The sequence below is a fragment of the Melitaea cinxia genome, chromosome 5 (genome assembly GCF_905220565.1).
Source record: "Melitaea cinxia chromosome 5, ilMelCinx1.1, whole genome shotgun sequence".
NCBI classification, from domain to species: Eukaryota; Metazoa; Arthropoda; class Insecta; order Lepidoptera; family Nymphalidae; genus Melitaea; species Melitaea cinxia.
In genome coordinates, this window is record NC_059398.1 from 11,471,346 (window position 1) to 11,495,005 (window position 23,660).

General features: G+C 34.8%; 2 protein-coding genes and 1 long non-coding RNA gene across 3 annotated transcripts; 1 reads left to right on the forward strand and 2 right to left on the reverse strand.

The window, feature by feature from the left end:
- Positions 1 to 2,635: 2,635 nt before the first annotated feature.
- LOC123654050 (glycolipid transfer protein) lies at positions 2,636 to 16,940 on the reverse strand. The gene is given in 6 exon segments (XM_045590010.1): positions 2,636 to 3,227; positions 12,824 to 12,974; positions 16,162 to 16,274; positions 16,529 to 16,584; positions 16,670 to 16,724; positions 16,726 to 16,940. Coding segments are annotated over 6 exon segments (612 nt in total). The 5' UTR covers positions 16,792 to 16,940; the 3' UTR covers positions 2,636 to 3,056.
- A 2,564-nt stretch (positions 16,941 to 19,504) lies between these two features.
- On the reverse strand, positions 19,505 to 22,336 carry LOC123654051 (putative zinc metalloproteinase YIL108W). Its single transcript, XM_045590012.1, has 2 exons — positions 22,009 to 22,336; positions 19,505 to 21,712 (listed from the first exon to the last, which is right to left on the reverse strand). The coding sequence occupies exons 1-2, from the start codon at positions 22,009 to 22,011 to the stop codon at positions 20,057 to 20,059; spliced, it is 1,659 nt and encodes a 552-aa protein (XP_045445968.1). The 5' UTR covers positions 22,012 to 22,336; the 3' UTR covers positions 19,505 to 20,056.
- On the forward strand, positions 21,757 to 22,447 carry LOC123654052. The gene is made up of 2 exons (XR_006743182.1): positions 21,757 to 21,843; positions 22,001 to 22,447. It is a non-coding gene; the product is annotated as an uncharacterized LOC123654052 (long non-coding RNA).
- The last annotated feature ends 1,213 nt before the right edge of the window (positions 22,448 to 23,660 follow it).

Here is a 23,660-nt window from a genome sequence, read left to right on the forward strand (position 1 = left end):
TATCGAGCAGCATACAAACTAGGGAACTAGAGAAAACTGATGTATTCTACACCGCGCTATGAAAGTTATCAAAGTGATTGAGTATATATACAAGAACCCGACAACAACCGTCGGGGCATTAGCCCACCAGACACAACATCCGTCTGGTCGGAGGATCCTCTCTTTGCAATGGTTGATGAGGAATTCAACACCATGTTCCTCACACCCCCATTCATCACAGCCATACCATTTGCCAACCATATGCCAACAGGTACGTCGAAATCGGAAAAACCTGGCTGCTGCTTGGATTAACCTATCGATAAGAAAGCGTATGATTCAGTGCCTCATATATGGCTTATGAAAGTAATGGAGCTTTACAAAATTGATGCTTCTTTGTGCTCTTTTCTGAGTACGTGTATAAGACAGTGGAACACTTTTTTACGTCATCCGAGTGAGGTCGATGTTTCAGGATCGACTGAAATGATAAGGATTATGCGGGGTATTTTTCAATGTCATAGTTTGAGTCCATTGTGGTTTTGTCTAGCTTTGAATCTTTTAAGCATTTTATTAGAGGATTCAAGGTTGGGCTTTCACCTTCATAGAGGGTGCAAAGCAATATCTCACCTACTACAATGAATGATTTGAAGCTTTTCGCATCCAAACTACCAAACTTATACAAGTTGTTAAAAATAACAGCAACCTTTAGCACTTGTATGTCATACATGTAGAAAGAGGTAGAATTGTATCATCAGAAAATTTAAAACTTACGAACTCTTTGTCTTTTAGATTTCTCAACGAAGGTGAAACCTATAAATATCTCGGAATGTCCGAGGCATTGGGCATTGATGACGGAGCCATGAAACAACTGGTAAAGGATCGATTCTTTGGCTGGCTGAAAAAAGTTCTCAATAACTTTCTTTCGGGCGATAACAAGGTACGTGCCTTTAACAGCTGGGTTATGCCCTTAATCGTCTATACCTTTGGCATTTTGAAATGGACTCAAACGGAATGAGATCGCCCTTATCTCCAAGTTCATAAACTGTTAACAGCGTACCGAATACATCATCCTCGATCGTCTCTCATGAGATTACACATCCCACGAAAATGTGGAGGTCGTGGCTTTTTAAACGCTAAAAATCTCCACATTCGTGAGGTGTATAATCTCAGAGAGTACTTTTTAAATATCAAGAGCGATATGCACATGGACGTTGTTGCAGTTGATAGGAGCTTTACTCCACTGTCCTTAGGCAAAAAGAAATGGCGTAAGCCTATAGTAATGCGTACAGTTGACCGCATGGCCGTATGGAAGAGCAAGGAATTACATGGCCGGTTCTAAAAAGTTCTGTCACTGCGCCGCTTCCCACCCTCTGCATCGTGCTTGGCACGGGGGCGCTCCGCGTGCCTCTCTCCACCCGCAAGCCGCGGGGTGGAGGGTGTGCCCTCGTGGCGGGCGCGATGCGGGGGAGGGGGAGGGGGAGGAGGAGGCGTCGCGGGGCGCTCCTCCACCCTCCGCTTTGTGCTTGGCGCGGGGGTGCTCCGCGTGCCCCTCTCTGCCCCGCGATGACGTGGAAGCGCTCTCGGTGCCCGTGAGCCCTCTACAATCGAAGGCGGCCTGCCCTGCACTGGCAGGCCTACCGTCGGGGGCGTCACGATTGCGTGCGTTAGCTATCCCGTGGCGTCCCACAACGACGACGAGGGCACCGCTGGTTTTTAGTGAGTAGTCTGGCATTGTACCTTCCGCCGGGAGCCTCACACTCCCGTTGCCTTGTTTCGCTTGCCGTAAATGCATTTTCCAGCATTAAAAAAAAGGTTACCACTTCGATTGAGATCCGAAAATCTGCTACTCTGCGCTCAAGATTTTTGTTCAACTTATGCGCTGCATATTATACAAAAGGTTCAGATTTATAATACCAAGTTTAAGCATTTTGATTATTCAAATTTAAAGTTATTGACGTGACAATGTCTAATAAATCGATGAACGCCAGCGGCATGTACGAAAAAGGATGACTCATTGCGTTACGTTCATTGTCCCGTTACGGTCAGTGATAGATGCGGCTTGCGACGCATTTATTTATATTCCATATACTCTCTCTATATACTCTATACTCGATTGGCTTATACGTCCGAAGAGATATTTTGTTATGACGTTGTCTCGTTGAACTATCGTATGTAAACCAACTTTACAGACAACCAATTTTTTTTTTCTTTCGAATGTGTCTGAACATGCTCATAAATTAGCAAACCCTATTGTAAAAACTATTTAATTATATGATTTACATAAACTAGTTTCAGACTTTATAATTAAAATTATTTAGATAATTGTAATAATTAAATCTATAAGATTTGAACTTGTCAACTAAAATATTGCTAATTTAATTTTTTACTCAAACTACTTTAAGTTAGTCCCCGTTTTTTTAAACTTTTACCTGTTTCTCTTAAATGTACGACAGTTAATAAAAATTCACTTCTAGTTTCTTGTTATGCAACTTACCAATACACTTATCCAATTTTCAATAATAAAGGTTTTCTCGTACTTGTAATAACGTATTATGTTTCAAACTAACATATACACAAGAACAACATTATTTTTATAAAAATATTTAGATATTCATTTTTCATTTCGACTTCTATGATTTTTTATTAATAAACTAATACATCTGATAGGAAAAATCTCATTTAATGAGAAACTAATACTTTGGTTGCATAGCCCTTTACTATTAATACCTACATATAAAAGTACACTAAGTACTATTAGCCTCTATTGTTTGTACGTGTCCTTCCTTTCATCATTTTGATTAAAGGTGATAGATAAAGCAGACATCATTCCTTAAGTATAACCATAGGTATATGAAAACATTTACATAATGGCTCATACCATAACAAAAGTAAATAAATGGAATAGATCAAAATAAATTTGTTATCTAATCAAAATTTTGGAGCACTTTTGATGTACACTTAAGATTAAATTTCAAATTATAAAGTCCACATTCTGTTTATCAAGAATTTAGAATTTAGTCTTACTTGTCGTTTGTGTGAATAGCTTCAATATTAATTTAACTAATTTTAAATAAAAATTTCTATGAGTCACTAAATAAGTTTCGTTCCTTAAAGAAATCATCTATCTTTGTTCTAACCGAGTGTAAGGTTGAATTAAAATTTGTAAGTTTTTCTTCAAATTGGTTTAGATTATTCTCTACTTCAAATGATTTCAATATTTGAGTGAAGTTTGGTGCCACTTTGCAGATGAGCTGGAATACAAAAGTTTTTAATTATATTACATTCATTTGTAGTATTAAAATAATAAAATATTAAAGACACGGCCTGTTAATTTCAATTTAAATTGGAATTTCCTGTTTTTTAAAAAAAATCAGTTGATAGGAAAATCTATTACTCTGAATTTACACTGATATATTTTTTTCTTAAGAGGAAAGGGTACCGGGTCTTTCTCCATACAAACGTAGTCGACTGTTTTCTCCCTGGATAATGACACTAGATCAAATATTTTTGTGACATAGAACTCTTTGCTGCCATGACCATGCCCCTATGTTTTGATTTTTTTCATATTCTTATTATCATAGGAATTAGGAGACTTCAAAAACTCAAAATACTGCATAATTTTTTGTACATTTTCAGACACTCATTAAAAAATATATACGCATATTTTCAAAAAAATGAAAACATAGGGGCATAGCCGAAGTCTTCTTTTATATTCTAAAAAATTTTTTTTTAAAAAATTGCCATGTTTTGAGGAGAAAACAGTCGACTACGAAACACTGTTTTGGTTAAAAATTATATACCTAAAACGGTCTGAGCTGCAGTTGTCACTTTCTTGCTTTTTGGGGGATAGGTCTGGGGGAGGGAAGGGTCAAAGCAATACGTATATACGCCAGCGAAGTGATGCCTCATAGTCGACAATTATATCGATACACTAGTGATGTAATTTTTAGTCGATATTTTCTAAAATTCGTATTAACAAAATTAAATAATTTCTCTTTTCATAACTACAATAAAACCGTATTTGTATATGCGGTTTTTATTGTAACACTGTGCAAACCTGGGCTAACGAAGGGTTTCGCTAACAAATAACAATGATAATTATGGTAAATAACTGTGTTGTTTGTTTTTGGTATCAAATTAAAGGGCTCAATACAAGGATTTCAAAAAAGTATATTATGATTATTATTACCGTAATACTAATAAAAAATACAATAAGAAAGTTTAAAAAATTAGGACTCTGCTCTTTTCCATGCCTATGCCAAGCAAGCTGCGAGCCGCGCTTCTTCCTCGCCTCCTAGGCGAAAAACAACTTCGGGGTTTACTCTTTCCAATATATATATTTTTTTTATCAATTTCGGAATACTCTGTAAAAAGCTATGCATAGTCAAACATAAATAAATATAGGTACGTGGCGACTTTAGAACCTCTGTTTTTTTTTCATCGGTAAAAAATTGCTTAGTTGTTTTCTTGACATAACTGAGGAGCAGATTATTAAATTTGGTCGAATCTATGTACCTATGCAATTCGTATTTGGACTTCGCAAATAGAATCATATTTCTGGATTGCGTAAAAAACTCAAGTGGCACCACTGGCGTAGCATTCCTTGGAACCCCGGGAACCTTGGGGCCCTGTATCAAAATTAGTGGGGGGGGGGGGGCAGGCAAATGATGGGTAAAAAAATGCTTGCATTGAATTAAAATAAATATTTATTGATTATAAGTTATTACTTCCTCCTAGAATAGACAATAGTGAGTGTAGTCTGCTGTAGCTGTTCCTGTTCCATCGAAATCCTTAGTTAATTTTTTATCAGTTTTAGTTTTGAAAAACATCAAGTTAATACCTCCGGAAAACTGGATGCAAGGTTATTGAATTTTATCAGTAATAATTCCATGAGTTCTTTAATGGAATGAATGTTTTGAATTTCGGATTTTAAGCTAAATTAAAGAGCTTGTAGTTCCAAGTTGGAGAGTTATTAGCCTTGACCTGCAGCAATAGATGCGGGGGATCGTTCGCTTCAGCCTGTGAGGCCAATACTATTAGTGAATTCCTATGAATCTTCCGCATCTATAAGGGGGATTCACAGGCGCATAACCTGAAGAAGAGATTCAACGCTGCCTCCAGGTCTTACAGGTAGTAAATCGCTAGGGCAAAGTTCAAACACAGCAGAATTGGCGAGAGACTATTGGGCTTTCCAAATGGAACCCGTGCCTTTTGTTTCTTACAAAAGCTGTCGAAGGTAACGTTTTTTAGTCTACACTTCCATCATTGCGCGAACCTGAATGCTCTCTGGCACATTATGCGAAAAAGTAAGCGAAAATTCTTTGCACTCTTTTTGCGTCGAATTCAACTCTTGACGATGAGGGAAAAGCACCATCGAGCATTCCACAGTGCGAGCACGCGATGCGTAATGTGCACTATGAGCAGTGTCGTTTGTCGTGTTCTGCATTCTTTCGATGCCAAGAAGTCTAGTGGTGCTAATAGTATCCACCAGTGGTTTGCAACCAATGTGTGAGCTTCGTGCGCATTCTTTCCGCGTACATTCAAAGTGTGGAATGACCTTACTAAAATTTGGGGGTTTTCAAGCGTCTAGTGTCTACATCTTTTCTCTAAAGGCCATGGGCGACGGTAGCCGTTATAAATCAGATGGCTTCGTCTGCTTGTGTGCCCCATTCTTATATAAAAAAAGATTAATTCATTGTTCATAATGATTAACTGAATCCCGAAATAAACGATACAGAATGTTATCCACAATTGGGCGCACGCTTGACTTGGATAAAAGGGGATTGCTTTTCAGACTTCAGTCATTTCTGAAGTGAAAACTCTATAGGTATGTATGCCATTTTTTTATTCTTTTTTCCAGGAAGCACAAGATTAAGTGACATTGTGGATAATATTTTACTAATTTTTGCTTACACACCTTACCTGTAATACCCTGTAAATAGGGGGCCCCGTATCATCGATACGGCTGATACGGCAGTAGTTACGCCCTGAGTGGCACCCAATTCCCTACTGCGGGAATACGTATATTCTCAACTTACTTTACTCTATTCATTTTAACCCTGTTGTACCTGCTTATCTAAAACGACGATTTAAATTTCTTAGTGATTCCAATGAACGCAGTCTTCGTTCTGAGGAAAGCTTACTTCTTGAATTTCCCTCTCACTCCTCTTTCTTTTATACTAAATCTTTCACTGTTCAAGCTTGTCGACTTAGGAATTCTATAGACGTGTAAAATCGGTTTCTATTTTTAACCGACTTCCAAAAAAGGAGAAAGCTCTCAATTTAACTGTATTTTTTATGTATGTTACTTCAGAACTTTTGACTGAGTGGACCGATTTCAACAAATTTTTTTTTTAATCGAAAGGTGGTGTGTGTCATTTGGTCTCACTTAAGTTTATTTGAGATCTAACAACAACTTTTCGAGTTATATAAATAATACGTTTTTACTTGACTATTTTCGTCGACCTACGTTGTATTATACCGCGTAACTTTTTACTGGGTGTAACGATTTTGATGATTTTTAACCGACTTCCAAAAAAGGAGGAGGTTCTCAATTCGACTGTATTTTTTTTTTTTTTTTTTTTTTTTTTTTTTTTTTTTTTTTTTTTATGTATGTTACATCAGAACTTTTGCCCGTGTGGACCGATTTCGACAAATTTTGTTTTAATCGAAAGGTTTTGTGTGCCAATTGGTCCCATTTAAATTTATTTGAGATCTAACAACTACTTTTCGAGTTATATCTGATAATGCGTTTTTACTTGACGCTTTTTTCGTCGACCTACGTTGTATTATACCGCATAACTTTCTACTGGATGTACCGATTTTGATAATTCTTTTTTTGTTGTAAAGAGGATATCCCTAGTTTGGTACCATGATAACGAAACTAGGATCTGATGATGGGATCCCAGAGAAATCGAGGGAAACTCTCGAAAATCCGCAATAACTTTCTACTGGATGTACCGATTTTGATAATTCTTTTTTTGTTGAAAAGGGGATATCTGTAGTTTGATACCATGATAAGGAAACCAGGATCTGATGATGGGATCCCAGAGAAATCGAGGGAAACTCTTGAAAATCCGCTATAACTTTTTACTGGGTGTACCGATTTTAATAATTTTTAATTTAATCGAAAGCTGATGTTTGTCATGTGGTCACATATAAATTTTATTGATATCTGATAACTACTTTTTGAGTAATCTTTGATAACGCGTAGTTACTTGACTATTTTGTCGTCGATCTACGTTGTATTACTCGTCGATGTAATTGAAGTCGGTTTTTTTTTTCGTTTGCGAGCAAACACAATTATTAATTTAATCAAAAGCTGATGTTTATCGTGTAGTCATATTTAAATTTTACCGAGATCTGATAAGAACTTTTTGAGTAATCTTTAATAACGCGTATTTACTTGACTATATTTTCGTCTACCTTTGTTGTATTACATGTCGATGTAATTGAAGTCGGCTTTTTTTCCTTTGCGTACAAGTCGAACTCGGTCCACCCAGTCAAAAGTTCTGAAGTAAAATATATACAAAAAAAAAAAGAAAAATAGTCGAATTAAGAACCTCCTCCTTTTTTGGAAGTCGGTTAAAAATCATTTTGATACGTATTATTATTTTCTGTTGGTGTACAATAAAGTGTATTGTTATGTTATGTCATGTTAATCAACCACTCTTTAAAAAAATTGAATAGATTACGTAATTTGCCTAACTAAAAAAACATAAATAAAATAATAATTGAAAAAGCCGCCTTCATGATTTTTGTGAGTGTACAGTACATAATGTGTGAAATTGTTGTGATTTATTTAGCTATCTTTGTGTAATTATTGAATTTTTATCTTGTTCAGGCCTTTTTAATTGACTTTCTAATAGTTGTTCTTCACGCAGGCGGCTTTTCTTGTTTTTTTTTTCTTTAATTATAATATTATTTTTAACCATTATTATATCGCCGCAATTATATGTTAATTAATACATATAACCTATACCTATGTACTAATAACTGCGACAAACATGAGACATTACAAATTATACAGGTACTAAGACAAACGTTTTATACTATGTATGTACTACATTACATAATATATATATTATTCTTACACTTATACTATATACTACATGTATACACTATAATTATGTATGTATCTCAATACCCATTCTTACACACACCTCAACCATGTAATTACATACCTAATTCATAAATAAAGTACCTAAGTATTTCGATAATTACCTACAAAAATATAGTAATGTATCAAGTCACAAAGAGTAACCAAGTCAAAATAATAAAACATAATAATAAGTAGTTTACGAAATCCAATAATAGTAAAGCCGATTCACAGCAATACGATGCAGAACAAATTCAATAAAACAAGCCAAATTCAGAAAAATAGCACTATGCGCTATATGTACTCGTAGTCAATAAGAAACGAAAGATGCGAATACTCAAATATCGTCAACAATTAATAGCTGAATAGCCGGCGCACGCACACTAAGAACGCGACAGTCACACGTAGAAAAAACGGAGCGGAGATGGTGCGGGGCGCGGTAGCGGCATGCAGCGCGACAGAAACATTTTATTCAAATACCTATTTTTGAAAAGTCTCTTCGGTACCCTTTCCTCTTAAAAAACTCCTTTGAAAACGTAAATATAACTTTGTTATTAACCAAATTATTGAAGACTTCAGATTATCTTATACAAGTATACTTTTTATTTTTTTTATATAAGGTCGGCATACAAGCGTATGGCTCACCTTATGGTAAGCGATTACCGTAGTTTAGACATCTGCAACACCAGAATCATCACGAAGCATCATAAAAGCGTTGTCGACTCTATCCCCAAGTCTCTCCTGGAGTTCTGGTAACCTCACTCGCCAAAGCATTTTCATCTTATATATAAAAATGAATCTTAAAATGTGTTCGTAAGCGTATAACTAAACAACACCTGGACCAATTTTACCAATTCTTTTTTTTTAAATATTCGCTGAAGTCCAAGGATGGTTTTTACGGCGAGAAAAATTTAAACCCTAAAAACAGTCCTTTTCTTTTTCCCATACAAACGTTTTCTAACTAAAATGTGGAGTCAATTTGAACTTTATTAACCGACTTTCAAAAAAGGAGGAGGTTCTCAATTCGACTGTATTTTTTATTTTTATTTTTTATATATGGTACATCAGAACTTTTGACCGTGTGGACCGATTTCGACAATTTTTTTTTAATCGAACGGTGGTGTGTGTCAATTGGTCCCATTTTAATTTATTTGAGATCTAACAACTACTTTTCGAGTTATATCTAATAATGCGTTTTTATTTGACGCTTTTTTCGTCGACCTACGTTGTATTATACCGCATAACTTTCTACTGGATGTAGTGATTTTGATAATTCTTTTTTTGTTGGAAAGGAGATATCCCTAGTTTAGTACCATGATAAGAAAACCAGGATCTGATGATGGCATCCTAGAGAAATCAAGGGAAACTCTTGAAAATCCACAATAACTTTTTACTGGGTATATCGATTTTAATAATTTTTAATTTAATCGAAAGCTGATGTTTGTCATGTGGTCACATATAAATTTTATTGAGATCTGATAACTACTTTTTGATTAATCTTTGATAACGCGTAGTTACTTGACTATTTTTTCGTCGATCTACGTTGTATTACTCGTCGATGTAATTGAAGTCGGCTTTTTTTTCGTTTGCGAGCAAACACAATTATTGCTACCTATTCAATAAAGTTCATGTTAAATAATATATTAGGGCCCATTTTACGTAATTTATTAATGATTAAATAGATCTTATTCGTAGACCGCATTTTACCTAGCTATTTCACATTACCTATTATATTGTTACAGGGGCGTTAGCAATGCACGATCCGCTGGCGCAACGGTTGACGCACTGGCTGTTGCGCCAGCGGTCGCGGGTTCAATTCCCGCTCACGACGGACATTTATATCGACCATGTAGATGTTAGTCGTGGTCTGGGCGTTGTGTTTGTGTATTATATGTGTTTCCGGACCCCCAGTACAGGAGAAAATCTTACTGGGGGATCCGTTGAGTGTGTAGCGTTTAATTTAATTTAATAATTAAAATGGAAAATTCCCGTTTTTAAACTATCGACTCCAAATTTGGTACGAATTTCCTATATGTGATGTAGAAATGATCGATGAGCGGATTTTAGGATAACTCATGCCCAATAAGGATTACGTGGGCGTTAACAATGAAAATTTTAAATGTCTCTATTGGACTCGGTAGGTGGCGCTGCTATCTGTATGTAGCTCTGAAACTACTGAATCAATTTTTATCAAATTTTGTAAGCATCTGTAATTTTGTCTATCTTGGAAGATATGTTAGTTTTTATCTCAATTGGACCCGTTAGGTGGCGCTGCTATCGGTATGTAAGTTATCAAATTTGGTAGCTGTTTTCCGGGCAGGACAACGCCTGCCGGGTCCGCTATGTATTATAAAACAAAGTCCCCAAAAGTGTATGTGATCGATTCCCTCAAAATCTACTGAACGGATTTTTATGCGGTTTCACCAATGGAGAGAGGGCTTCAAGAGGAAGGTTTACGGAACGGCTAAGCCGATTTTGATGAGAGTTTCACTGGAAGTTTGCCGGGAAAACTTTGTGACAAACTGATTTCAACGCGGCCGAAGCCGCGGGCACAGCTAGTAATATATATAACTAGCTGTGCCCGCGGCTTCGCCCGCGTAGAAATCAGTGTGTCACAAAGTTTTCCCGGCAAACTTCCAGTGAAACTATTATCGAAATCGGCTTAGCCGTTCCGTAAACCTTCCTCTTGAAGCCCTCTCTCCATTGGTGAAATCGCATGAAAATCCGTTCAGTAGATTTTGAAGGAATCTTTCACATATACTTTTGGGGACTTTGTTTTATAATACACTAACTGTCGCCTGCGACTACGTCCGCGTGGTTATGAAGATATGCATTACTATTAAGATGTTTAACGCAAATTATTTTTTTATTTCAGTCACTTGAAATGCTTATCAAACTGAGTAACTTTTTAAAAGGCACAATTTAGTATAATTTAATAGTTATTTTTATAAAACCTCTCTATACACCACATTTTTAGTTTTATTTTCAGGCTGTATATGTTTCATACAAACTATCAACCCTAATTAAACCCTCTTAGCGGTGGAATATCGCAAAATCCGTTCTTAGCGGACGTCAACTAACTATAATCTACCTCCCTGCCTCACCTTTGTCCATCCTGGATGGATGGACCATCCAGCGGTTATTAAGTTCTCGTGATGAGTGAGTCAGTGACCTTTCTCTTTTATATATATAGATTATGATACATTATTTGGACACCTTCTCGCTATCTATAGAGCATACACTTTAAATTTCTTTTACTCTTAAAACATAGGACTTTCATACAAACTTCCAACCCCCCGTTTTACCCCCTTAGGGGTCGAGTTTCGTAAAATCCGTTCTCAGCGGATGTCTACGTCCTATAAGGAGCCTACCTGCCAAATTTCAAGTTTGTATCTGTTATAGTTTCGGAGATTTCGTGATCAGTGAGTCAACCTACCATCCCCCGTTTTAACCCCAAAAAGGGTTGATTTCTAAAGATACATTATTTGGACACCTTTTCATCATCTATAGAGCATACATTTTAAATTTCAAGTATTTTACTTCTAAAATATAGGACTTTCATACAAACTTCCAACCCCCCGTTTTACCCCCTTAGGGGTCGAGTTTCGTAAAATTCGTTCTTAACGGATGTCTACGCCCTATAAGAAGCCTTTCTGCCAAATTTCAAGTTTGTAGGTGTTATAGTTTCAGAGATTTCGTGATCAGTGAGTCAACCTACCATCCCCCGTTTTAACCCCAAAAAGGGGTTGATTTCTAAAGATACATTATTTGGACACCTTTTCATCATCTATAGAGCATACATTTTAAATTTCAGGTCTCTTACTTCAAAAACATAGGACTTTCATACAAACTTCCAACCCCCGTTTTAACCCCTTAGGGGTCGATTTTCGTAAAATTCGTTCTTAGCGGATGTTTACGCCCTATAAGGAGCTTTCCTGCTAAATTTCAAGTTTGTAGGTGTTATAGTTTCGGAGATTTCGTGATCAGTGAGTCAACGTACCATCCCCCGTTTCAACCCCAAAAAGGGGTTGATTTCTAAAGATACATTATTTGGACACTTTCTCACCATCTATAGAGCATACATTTTAAATTTGATGTCTCTTACTTCAAAAACATAGGACTTTCATACAAACTTCCAACCCCCGTTTTACCCCCTTAGGGGTCGAGTTTCGTAAAATCCGTTCTTAGCGGATGTCTACGTCCTATAAGGAGCCTACCTGCCAAATTTCAAGTTTGTAGGTGTTATAGTTTCGGAGATTTCGTGATGAGTGAGTGACCTTTCGCTTTTATATATATTATAGATTATAGATAACTAGCTGACTCGGCAAACGTTGTCTTGCCGCTAAACGCTATTTAAAAATAGGGGTTGATCATAGGGGTTTGAAAATTTAGGGTTGTATGTATTTTTTAATGTTGTATCATAAAAAAATAAAAAATAAATAATTTATCTAAAAATTAAAAAAAAAATAGAGGTGGATTACCCTTAACATTTAGGGGGATGAAAAATAGATGTTCGATTCTCAGACCTACCCAATATGCACACAAAATTTCATGAGAATCGGTCAAGCCGTTTCGGAGGAGTTTAACTACAAACACCACGATACGAGAATTTTATATATTAGATATTGTTGCACTAATCTGCATATTTTAGATTTTATAATTACATTTTTAACAGTTTTATTTGTATTATATCTATTACATTTCAATTATTGGCTATTATATCAAATATTTTGTAACAAATCAACATACCGCAAAAAGTTGTTGAGTAATCCAGTTATGGTACTTCTTTACAGAGCCTTCATATGCCATATTATATATTTTGTTCATGTCCACTTCATTATTATTTGTTTGTAGAGAGACAATAATTTGTTGAAATATGAGTTCAAAGAATAGTAATGCCCTGAAATTATACATATTGTATTATCTAATTAATAAATGTCCATCTTATAATGTAATCATTATTAAATTGCAGTTAATTAACAATTCTCTTTCACTTATAATATTTTTTTTAGGGTAATAATAATTCTTAGTGATAATTATTTATTATACATAGTCTGGCCATAAATACTGTTACAATTAAAAATAAACAAAATATTACATTTGAATTTGAATATGATTGTTCATTCATTCATTGTGTTTTCTCAATTTTGTGCCAATACATTGCAAAATATTTTGTGATATTAAAATGGAGTGGGATGATAAAGAGAACGGAATTGCTGTGATTGCATTACGTAAATAATCATTTTAAAAAATTTCAATTAACCGCAGCTTAAGCGGCTTAACTCACTATTGTACTGTCAAAAACGGACCCTGTCTACACTAATACACTTTCAGCACTTGTCATTGACAAAATCATCGGCGAAAAGCTGATGGAGCCATAGTCTTTAAAGAAGAAGAAGATTGCATTACACAAAGTCAGCATGCCAAATACAATTATTAAAACTCTCCACACACTTGGTATTAGTCAAATGTTTGTGTATCGGGATATTGATAGGTACAAAAAAACCTCTGTTTTTTCTGTCACGAAAAAGATCTGACCGTGATCAAAGCAGCAAGGGAAATAATTTGAAGAAATCCTGTCCGAAAGCAGAAGATTTTATGTCGGGAGATGAAGATAGCACCTAGTACCATGACGCGCATAAATTTTTTTTTTGGGGCTTTCAGTCTATAAGAGACGCACTGGTCATTTCTTAACTGATAATTTAAAAAAAATAGGGTGATAAAATAACTACTTAAACGGAACGCAAGAGGAGATCACAGAAAAAATTTGTTTACAGATGAGAAAATTTTTACAACTGAGCAATATTAAACGGTTTTATTTAGCTCACCCCGTTTGTTTTATTTTTTATTTATTATTTATTCTTGGGTCAAATTTAGTAATTCAAATTTCACCCTCTTCCTGTCAACCGATTAATCTGAAATTTTGTATACACTTTGGATTTTGGTGACAATACAATTATGTTTATTCATTATCATTATAAATTCAAGATGGCCGCCGTTACAAAATGGCGGATAATTTATGTTTTATTAATCCCATCAATATGGGTATCAAATGAAAGGGCTCAACAAGCAGAATACAATATACTATAAAAAATTGAAATCCAAGATGGCGGCCGCTACAAAATGGCGGATAACGTAGGTTTTATCAATCCCATCAATATGGGTATCAAATGAAAGGGCTCAACAAGCAGAATACAATATACTATAAAAAATTGAAATACAAGATGGCGGCCGCTACAAAATGGCGGCTAACGTAGGTTTTATCGATCCCATCAATATGGGTATAAAATGAAAGTGCTCAACCAGTATAATCAATGTACTATATAAAATTAAAATCCAAGATGGCGGCCTCTACAAAATGGCGGATAACTTAGGTTTTATCAATCCCATCAACATGGGTATCAAATGAAAGGTCTCAACAAGTAGAATACAATTTACTATGCAAAATTGAAATCTAAGCTGGCCGCCGCTACCAAATGTCTGATAACAATTTTTTATCAATCCCACCAATATGGGTATCAAATAAAAGGGCTTGACAAGAAGAATACAGTGCACTATACAACCTCAATATTTAAGATGGGCCTTGCAATAATGAAGCACTAAATGAATTAAACAGAATGCGAAATAAAAACTAAAAACTAGAAAATAAAAATAGGTAAAAAAACTTTTTAAGTTAAACGGTTTTATGTTAAACATACATTGCAATGTTTAAGATAAATGTACTAAAAACCAAAAAATAATAAAATAGATACAGTCGTGGGAATTATAAACATATGCATAGACTAGACTAAAATAAAACCGTGGGGCACGTCAATTGTCTACAAGTTGAAACATCTCTTTTATTTACATGGAGTGTATAACTATTGGATTTTCCATGAGCAAGAAAATAGTAAGTAATTTCCTCACCGTCTGCGGGCCAACTGCCTATTTTAACGACGAATTAAACGATTCTTCTATCGCACATTAAGTCGATAATTTGTAGACAATTGACGTGCCCCACGGTTTTATTTTAGTCTAGTCTATGCATATGTTTATAATTCCCACGACTGTATCTATTTTATTATTTTTTGGTTTTTAGTACATTTATCTTAAACATTGCAATGTATGTTTAACATAAAACCGTTTAACTTAAAAAGTTTTTTTACCTATTTTTATTTTAAAAAACAAAATGGTTGTATTTATGTTCAAAGCTCTAAGAAATCGTCCCAATTAGCTAACAGAGTACAACTTGAGCATTACCCTACTTCAGTGATGGTTTGGTGGGGTGTTAGCTATGTAGTGACAGAGCCATATTTTATATTGTGAAAAAGGTATTAAAACATCAGCACAAGTGTATCAAGATGCCATTCTTGAGAAGGTAGTTAAGCCCCTTAACAACACCATGTCCAATAACAAACAATGGTCCTTTCAGCAAGACTCGGCGCCGTGACATAAAGCTCCATCCACCCAATTTTAGTTAGAAACCAACATTCCGGACTTTACCAGAGCTGAAGACTGGCCCTCTCTTCCCGTGGGTGTCGTAAGAGGCGACTAAGGGATAACAAGGTTCCACAACCACCTTGGAACTTAAGAAGCCGACCGATGGCGGGATAACCATCCAACTGCTGGCTTTGAAATACACAGGCCGAAGACGAGCAGCAGCGTCTTCAGTGCGACAAAGCCAGTACTGCGGTCACCAACCCGCCTGCCCAGCGTGGTGACTATGGGCAAAACACATGAGTTCACGTTATTTTTGGCGTGAACTTGTGGAGGCCTATGTCCAGCAGTGGACTGTATAGGCTGTAATAATGAAGACTGGCCATTATCTAGTCCTGATCTTAATCTGCTGGAATATGATTTCTGGTCAGTTTTAAAGAGTATGGTTTGTTCTAAATGCATGATCTAATAGTAATAAATGGTACATGCAATAGAAAATATGATTTGTTCTTTGTAACAATATTTAGGACAAGACTATGTACCTAGTCTGTGAAACATAAAAACATGAGTTTAAATGATTCTTAATAACTAATAAAAATTTAACCTATACTTAGTAGAAATTTATTATACAGTCAGTAATGATAATTTTATATAAAATTTATAATGCTCACCTATTTAGCCACAAAATACCTTCAGCAGCTTCACTTTTCCCTTTACTGTGTTCTTCAGCCATCAATTCAAGTAAACAAGAGTTGTTGTCATATTTATAATACTTCTTAATTTTCTAGATAAGCAAATACATAATACAGGATTACAGTAATATATATATAAAAAGAAACTGTAGACAAGGCATTATAAGCAGCCACTGTTTACAAAGACTACTTGAAACATTCAACTGAAACTAGATTTTAAGTGAAGAGTTTTTTTAGTTACTGAAGTAATAAATAAAATGTTACTGAAAATTAAAAGTTATGTATGACTGTAGAGCTCAATATCGAAATGTATGAATGAACACTTTTAAATCCATTTTATATTTACCTCCACATTTCCTTCCATATCATATTTAACAGGTGCAAAAGCTTTTCCAAGACGTTCTGGAATTAAAAATAATTCTGATAAAACAGAGATATTTGTACCTATCAGTGACAATATTGTGTACATTATGTACATACTACATACCAATAACCTTAATTAAACTTGATGTTGCTTCTAAAAATTCTATTACGTTAATTTTTTCCGTTTACATAAGAAAATGGTTTTAAATCTTGTTTATTCAAGTTCTCGGCTGTGATCGTTTCCATTTTTGGGTCACTAAAATATACTTCTTACAATAAAGCAGTTATCATACTATGCAAGTGATTACTTTATATAGGTTCTAGATTATCGAGTTTTAATCGGATTCTTATCACCAGGAATACGTGTATTCTTATTATTCGTTAGGGATTGTGGTAAACATGTCATCTGAAAATTTATAAAATAGGTCATCCTTATTCATCTTTAAAGGGAGACTTCTTAATACTTAGTTTAATGAAATATTAATTTTATGTGATTTGATGAGAGCTACTTTTGTTTACTAAATGACATTACCTATCGCTCGTTTATTTTAAATAACATTAATAAAACATGAATAATATTTATGTATACATACCTACTGTAAGAAGAATAATTTTCTGATACATGTTGCATTTTATTTAAAAATAGTTTACCATTTTATGTATGTAATGTAACTTTTAATATATTTGTTTGTAAAAATTATTTCAAAATTGACAGTATTCATTTTAATAGATAGGTTTTTAAATTTTCTTAAAACCAAATAAAACAAGAAAGTCCAAAAAATGAAACTATCGTCCATCGCAAAATTCAGAGACCAAAGAGTATATTAGGTAAAGGTCCCTTAAGGGGCCTACTCAAAGCACTGCCTGCAGGGCCTGCTTGCAGTTACTGCCGCAGAGGATGTTGCTCCACAAAGCACTGCAAATCATTTACGCGGCATACGTTGTCGTGTTCAGTTGTGTTCTCTTTGTCCTTGCCTAAATTCGTCAGTTTTTATAAATGGCTCCTACATTATTCAAACACCAAAAAATAGCATTGGGTTTGACTGTATTGAGTACTTGTAGCGTTCAAAAAAAAAAAAAAAAGGAAGCACTGGTGTAAAAAAGTTTAATATTTTTCATGTAAAAGCGACATAGCCTGCGACCGCATATCTTTGTTATGATAATGATCGTGGTTAGTTTTCCAAAGACATGGCAAATCCCTATACAATTAGATTACGTCCCTCCACACCTCTTTTTCTCGCTGGCTCATTTTTCTTGAAGAAAACAGAGCCAAACAAATCTTTAATATAAAAATGAGTCGCTGAATGTGTTGCTAAGCGCAAAACTCGAGAACGGTTGGACCGATTTCGCTAATTCTTTTTTTTTAAATATTCCTTGAAGTACGAGGATGGTTCTTACGGAGAGAAAAATTCAAAAAAAAAAATTTAAATTTCCTGAAAAAGTCTAAAAACAACACTTTTCTATACTCCCATACAAAATATTTGTGATAATACTTAAAAGTCAATTTGAACTTTAATACCATACGATAAAGTTTGTGTTAGGCGATACGAAGTTCGCCGGGTCAGCTAGTAATATAATAAAACCAAACCAACTAACCACCAACTAACTGATTAATTGCTAAATGACAACCACTGACAAGACAAACCCCAGGTCAAATAGAGTAGACAAACGTCGCAATGTACCGACGTAAACAAAATGGTGGTCTAAATCGGCCCGACCGAGCTACACATGTCCCTGATTGCAGTTTACGGAGTGGGGAGATCGTGTGTCGGGCTGGCAGAACGACACTGCGGCCCTGCGACAGGGTGAACAATTAAAATATCGGCCCTGCATGCATACATACAATACGATCGGCAGTGGCACTGCAAGCAGGGCCCTGCAGGCAGTGCTTTGAGTAGGCCCCTTTAGGTAAACTAATGTTGTAACTCGTAATGCGTTATCGTTTTGAACTCTATGGTTAAGATATATTAGCCTTTACACACTTGCAAGAAAACTATTCATGTAATTTTTTTTATTATGATCAAAACTCGATAATTATATGAAAATAATATTAATCACTAAATTACATTCAGTATAAAAAATAACAACGATAAACGTAATTATTGAAAAAAAGTTTATAAATCTGAAAGCTTCATCTCTTAATTTTTTTTTGTTATTTTTTATTTACTAATATTATATTATTGTTATTAAAAAAAAAATTAAGCAAAAAATTGAACATGTTTAGCCGGTAATAATGTAAGTAAGAGAAATCACCTAAATTTTTTTATCAAGTAAATATTTTATGACACTATATGATCATTTATAAAAAGGGAGATATGAAATAAGCGGCAGTCTGAATTTTTGAACCAATTGGCATCAGACTGATTGAAAAAGCGAGACAATGAAAAACAGAAACTTCAAGCGTAGGTATATAATTATTAAATATATTATTATCAATATATTATCATTCGCATTTTTGAGTTTTCGCGCGATATCATGTTTGGAACGAGTACCAAAGCTAATTATCAGCTTAACTTGACTTTAGCATTACATTAGCAGTTTAATTTTAGTAATTTGCTGTGTGGCTACGGCACTAAAGAATTTAGCCATCCCCTCTCTTCCCGTGGGTGTCGTAAGAGGCGACTAAGGGATAACAAGGTTCCTCAACCACCTTGGAACTTAAGAAGCCGACACACATGCGTTCACGTTATTTTTGGCGTCAACTTGTGGAGGCCTATGTCCAGCAGTGGACTGTATAGGCTGTAATGATGACAGTCAATTGTTCATTTTTTTTTCTTGTTGTAAGTTTGTTCGTGATTTCGATATTTGTTTATTTCCTTTTTGAAGTCAATATAATAATTGATAAATATTCATATAAACTTTTGTTCTTACATTTACGAAAATAATGACAAAGAGTTTCAGTCGACTATTTTTAACGAAGGTATTTAATATTATTAACATAAATAAATTGGACAAAATGTAAGGGCAAAAAACTTAAAAGTATAATAGAAATTTATTGTAAGAGCAAGAAAATAAAAGTGTTAAATAATACTGGTTTAGGTTTTGTTTAGCCGAAAGTATAAGTAGGAATAAGTGATTAGGAATATCAAGTCATAGTCGTTTTAATCTGACTTTAATATGAAATAATTATAACACCTAAATATGTTTTATACATAAAGAAAAAGAAGCATTTTAAAAGCTATTGTATTATTTATAAGTACCTTTTAAAGTGATGTTTGTAGAAATATCCCTAGTTGTGTTCATAACATAGAATTGTTTGGAAAATCCATCGAATGGAAAAGTTTTCGACCAACATGTAATCGAATCAGTCTTTTAGCTAAATTACAGTTAAGTTTTTTGTTATAAATACAACATCAACATTTAGTCTTCACTTTTAGCACGTTTATTATTTAGAACTTTGTAAGATGAAATTTTGAGTTTTAGATAAGTTATGAAAAATAACACTTTATAGTCAACGGTGACACCAAATATCTTTCAATTATTTAAAGTCTTAGTACTACACTTTAAAGTTTCAATAGGAAAATGTTTGTTTTAATACATTTCCTAGATCGTCTTCAACCACAATGGTTAACACTTTCGTTTTTGGCGAAAAAGTAAACGGTACTAAAAATCGCTTTTCTGGCAGTGGGTTTGTGAATTCATACGAATCTAAGACCATACCATTAGAATCGTCTCTTACTTCAACAATACGTATACCGGCGGTCGATATTATCATCATTTTATTTTTGTCAAATTTTAAGTATCTTGTTATAGCTTGTCTCTCTCTGCCATACTCATTGTTAAACCAACGATGATAAGACAAAAGTACTGCACAGTTCCTTGTCCAAAATGTAGAATCGTTCCCATTATTGCGATTGAGGTTTTTCTTGGACTCAGAAAGCCTATTATTGGTAATCGTTGAATAAACACTAGATGGCCTTGTTATAGGTGTGACGTTTGGACTCCGTCTTACAATATCAGACTTTGACATCGATGCAAAATTACCTAATGTAGTTTTACTTCGTGGGCCTAAGACTCGTAATGGTTCTGCTACATTCATAGTTACACTGATATTACGTTGAAGAGAAACCGTAGAATGTTGAACTGGTTTACCATTATAGTTATTCATATTGTCTTTTATTACAGTTGATTTTCTTTCTCCAACAATAAATACGCGATCGAGATTGTCAAAACCTCTTCCCATAATACCATCTTTTGTATGACCAAGGTCGAACGTATGGCCCAGTTCATGCAACACAGATCCTAAAGTTGTAGCAAAACATCCACCTAATGTTCCTCTATATCCACTGTCATCCATGAAGCGGCGAGAATTAACGGGTGAAACGTCAAGAAATCTTAGAGTTATTTCTTCAACAGATGTGGGCCACGTATACAAGCAAGCGGTGCCAAACAATGCTAAGCCACCTCCACCTAAAGCTGCGTACGCTTCTGTCAAAGAAACTATTTCATCGTGAGTCATTTGTTTGTCTATATCAGTACCTTTAAACCTAGTACATGAAATAAACCCTAGGAATTTTCTTTCATTGCTCCCTAAATCAGAAAGCATTAGTTCTCTACCAAAATGTGACCATAATTCACCTTGCCTCATTTTTCTTGCTTTATTTACGTTCAAATTGCTTCGAAACACAATACATTCTGGTTTTCTTGAGTTAACTTCGTATTCAAGCTGAAATGTTTTTCTTCCATATCCACTTTCATAAAGTTTCTCAGCTGTGATGCTCTGTATTAATTTAGCTCCAAGTGATATACGAGAGCAGGCGCTTTCAATTGAATTATCAACATCAGAAGGACTTTGAAAACATCCGTCATGTCCTTGACAAATTATATATACAGGTGTTACTTTAAGATTTGTTCGCCTAGGTTCATATACTAAAAACAATGTCTTTTTTTGTGAAGAAAATTCTATACTGACTTCATTTTCACCTCGTTTTAATTCAACTATTATTTTGAACTCTCTATTGTAAATCTCCCAAAGGGATTCATTCTTATTTCCGTTGTGCGAAACAGAACATTTAACTTTTTCTTTATTATTGCAAGCTCCGCTAGTTAATAGCCCCTTGATTAGGATAAGGGAATAGTTAACTGTCTCTCCATTTTGGAAATTTGTGACAAATATAGCCGAGTCTTGTTCATTTTTATTTTCTTCATTCGTTCGGTTGTCCATTACCTGAAATTTTTCATACATATACTGCACATTAAAATCACGAGTGTCGGTTGATCTTTGTTGATTGACCTTGTTATTATTTCGTACCAGTGCAAGTCTCGAAGTTATACTTTTCATATAATTAGGTTAAGCAGGTAATATTATTATCTTTTTCTTTGACGAAGACTGTTATCAAAAGTATATTCCAAACGATACTATTGCAATTATTTATCTGGCTATATTTTTATTAGTCATATTTAAATATTTTTGTCACTAAAAGTCGTCGTAAATGAATTGTTTCGCACTGAACAGTGACTCACCATGATGCGGTTAACGTGGAGCGCGCAGAACCGGCGCGGCGGGAGGACTGCGGGTGAGGGCGGTGCGGCGCGACGGCGGAACGGCTGCTACTCGCCAGTGTGCAGCGTCAAATCTCCTCACTTCCTCCTGAGCCGATTGAACGGTTTGTTAGAGTGCGCATGCCCAGCGATGCAGACCGACGCGCTTTGTAACGATTGCGACGCCCGCCGAAGGTTCAGACTTGCTGTCTCCGGCGCCAAGAGGGAAATTTAAACGATGCGATGCAGCAAATGTAAACCTTAATGCGTCATCGTTGTTAATAATTTATTTCTATTGTATCACAACATTACTTTCATGACTTGTAAGTCATAGAAGTCTTCTATGACTTTAAGTACACTTTGTAAGCGAAGTTGCAATAATGAAAAAGGCATATTAAAATTTTAAGAAACGTGTATTGTACTTTTATGATTTTTTTTTAAATATAATACACTTTATTTATGAAAATGTATTATGAAAATTTCTCTTTTTTAAATAACTTATATATAAAATTCTCGTGTCACAATATTGGTTACTATACTCCTTCGAAACGGATTGACCGATTTTAATTAAATTTTGTGTGCATGTCGGGTGGATTTCAGAATCGACCAACATCTATTTTTCATACCCCTATGTAATAAAGAGGGAAGATTAATGGGGTCAAACCCATATATACAATATGACAAAACAACGTTTGCGGGGTAAGCTAGTATATATAAATATAATATAATATAAAATACCTAAACGCTAAATACATTTAAACATAGAGCGACATGGATGCTCTTTGCTTTTAGATCATTATCCATGACAGTTCCGTATTCAATGGCCTTAACTAGGATAGGACGTGTGGATAGGTCTTAAAAAATACCCACTAACACCTAACTATAGATAGTCCTATAACTCTTTTGACTAAAACAAATAAGTATTAATATGGAATCGTATCACTACACTAATTTCTTTAAAAATGAATATTATCCGCATATAACGTACATTACTTATGTACAAATATTGTAACGCCTAATGGGTTTTGGTTGTAAATTCTTAGATCGTTAATTTAGTTGATAAAAAAGTGAAGGAGAATAATAAATATTTATATTGGACTAGATGTACGTACTCCTCGGTTTAACCCAACGTGTGTTAAACCGAGGAGAATTTAAGAAAAAATTGTACTAAAATATTATTATAGCCTTTAACCTTCCTCAATAAATGGATGGATAATCCTATCTAATACTGAAATAATTTTTTAAATCGGACGAGTAGTTCCTGAGATTAGCGCGTTCAAGTAAACAAACAAACATGAAAACAAACTCGTCAGCTTTATAATATTAGTATAGATTGTAAGAATTTTGATAATATAATAATTTTTACGAGTCAGATGGCGCAGTTCGTAGTGACCATGCGCTCTGCTTCGGGGGTTATGGGTTCGATTCCCGAAAAGAATTCTTTTTATCGTAGAATGTTTTTCATTGTAAATTGTAGCCGTGTTTATGCGCTCACGTAAGGTATCATCATGAGGAACAAGTCAATCAACGTAGCAACAAATTACAACATATTACACCTACATAACCCCTCATCGAAAGGAACGCAGTTAGAACAATAAAGGCTTTAAGTTTAAAATTTGTCACAGTACGTCTAT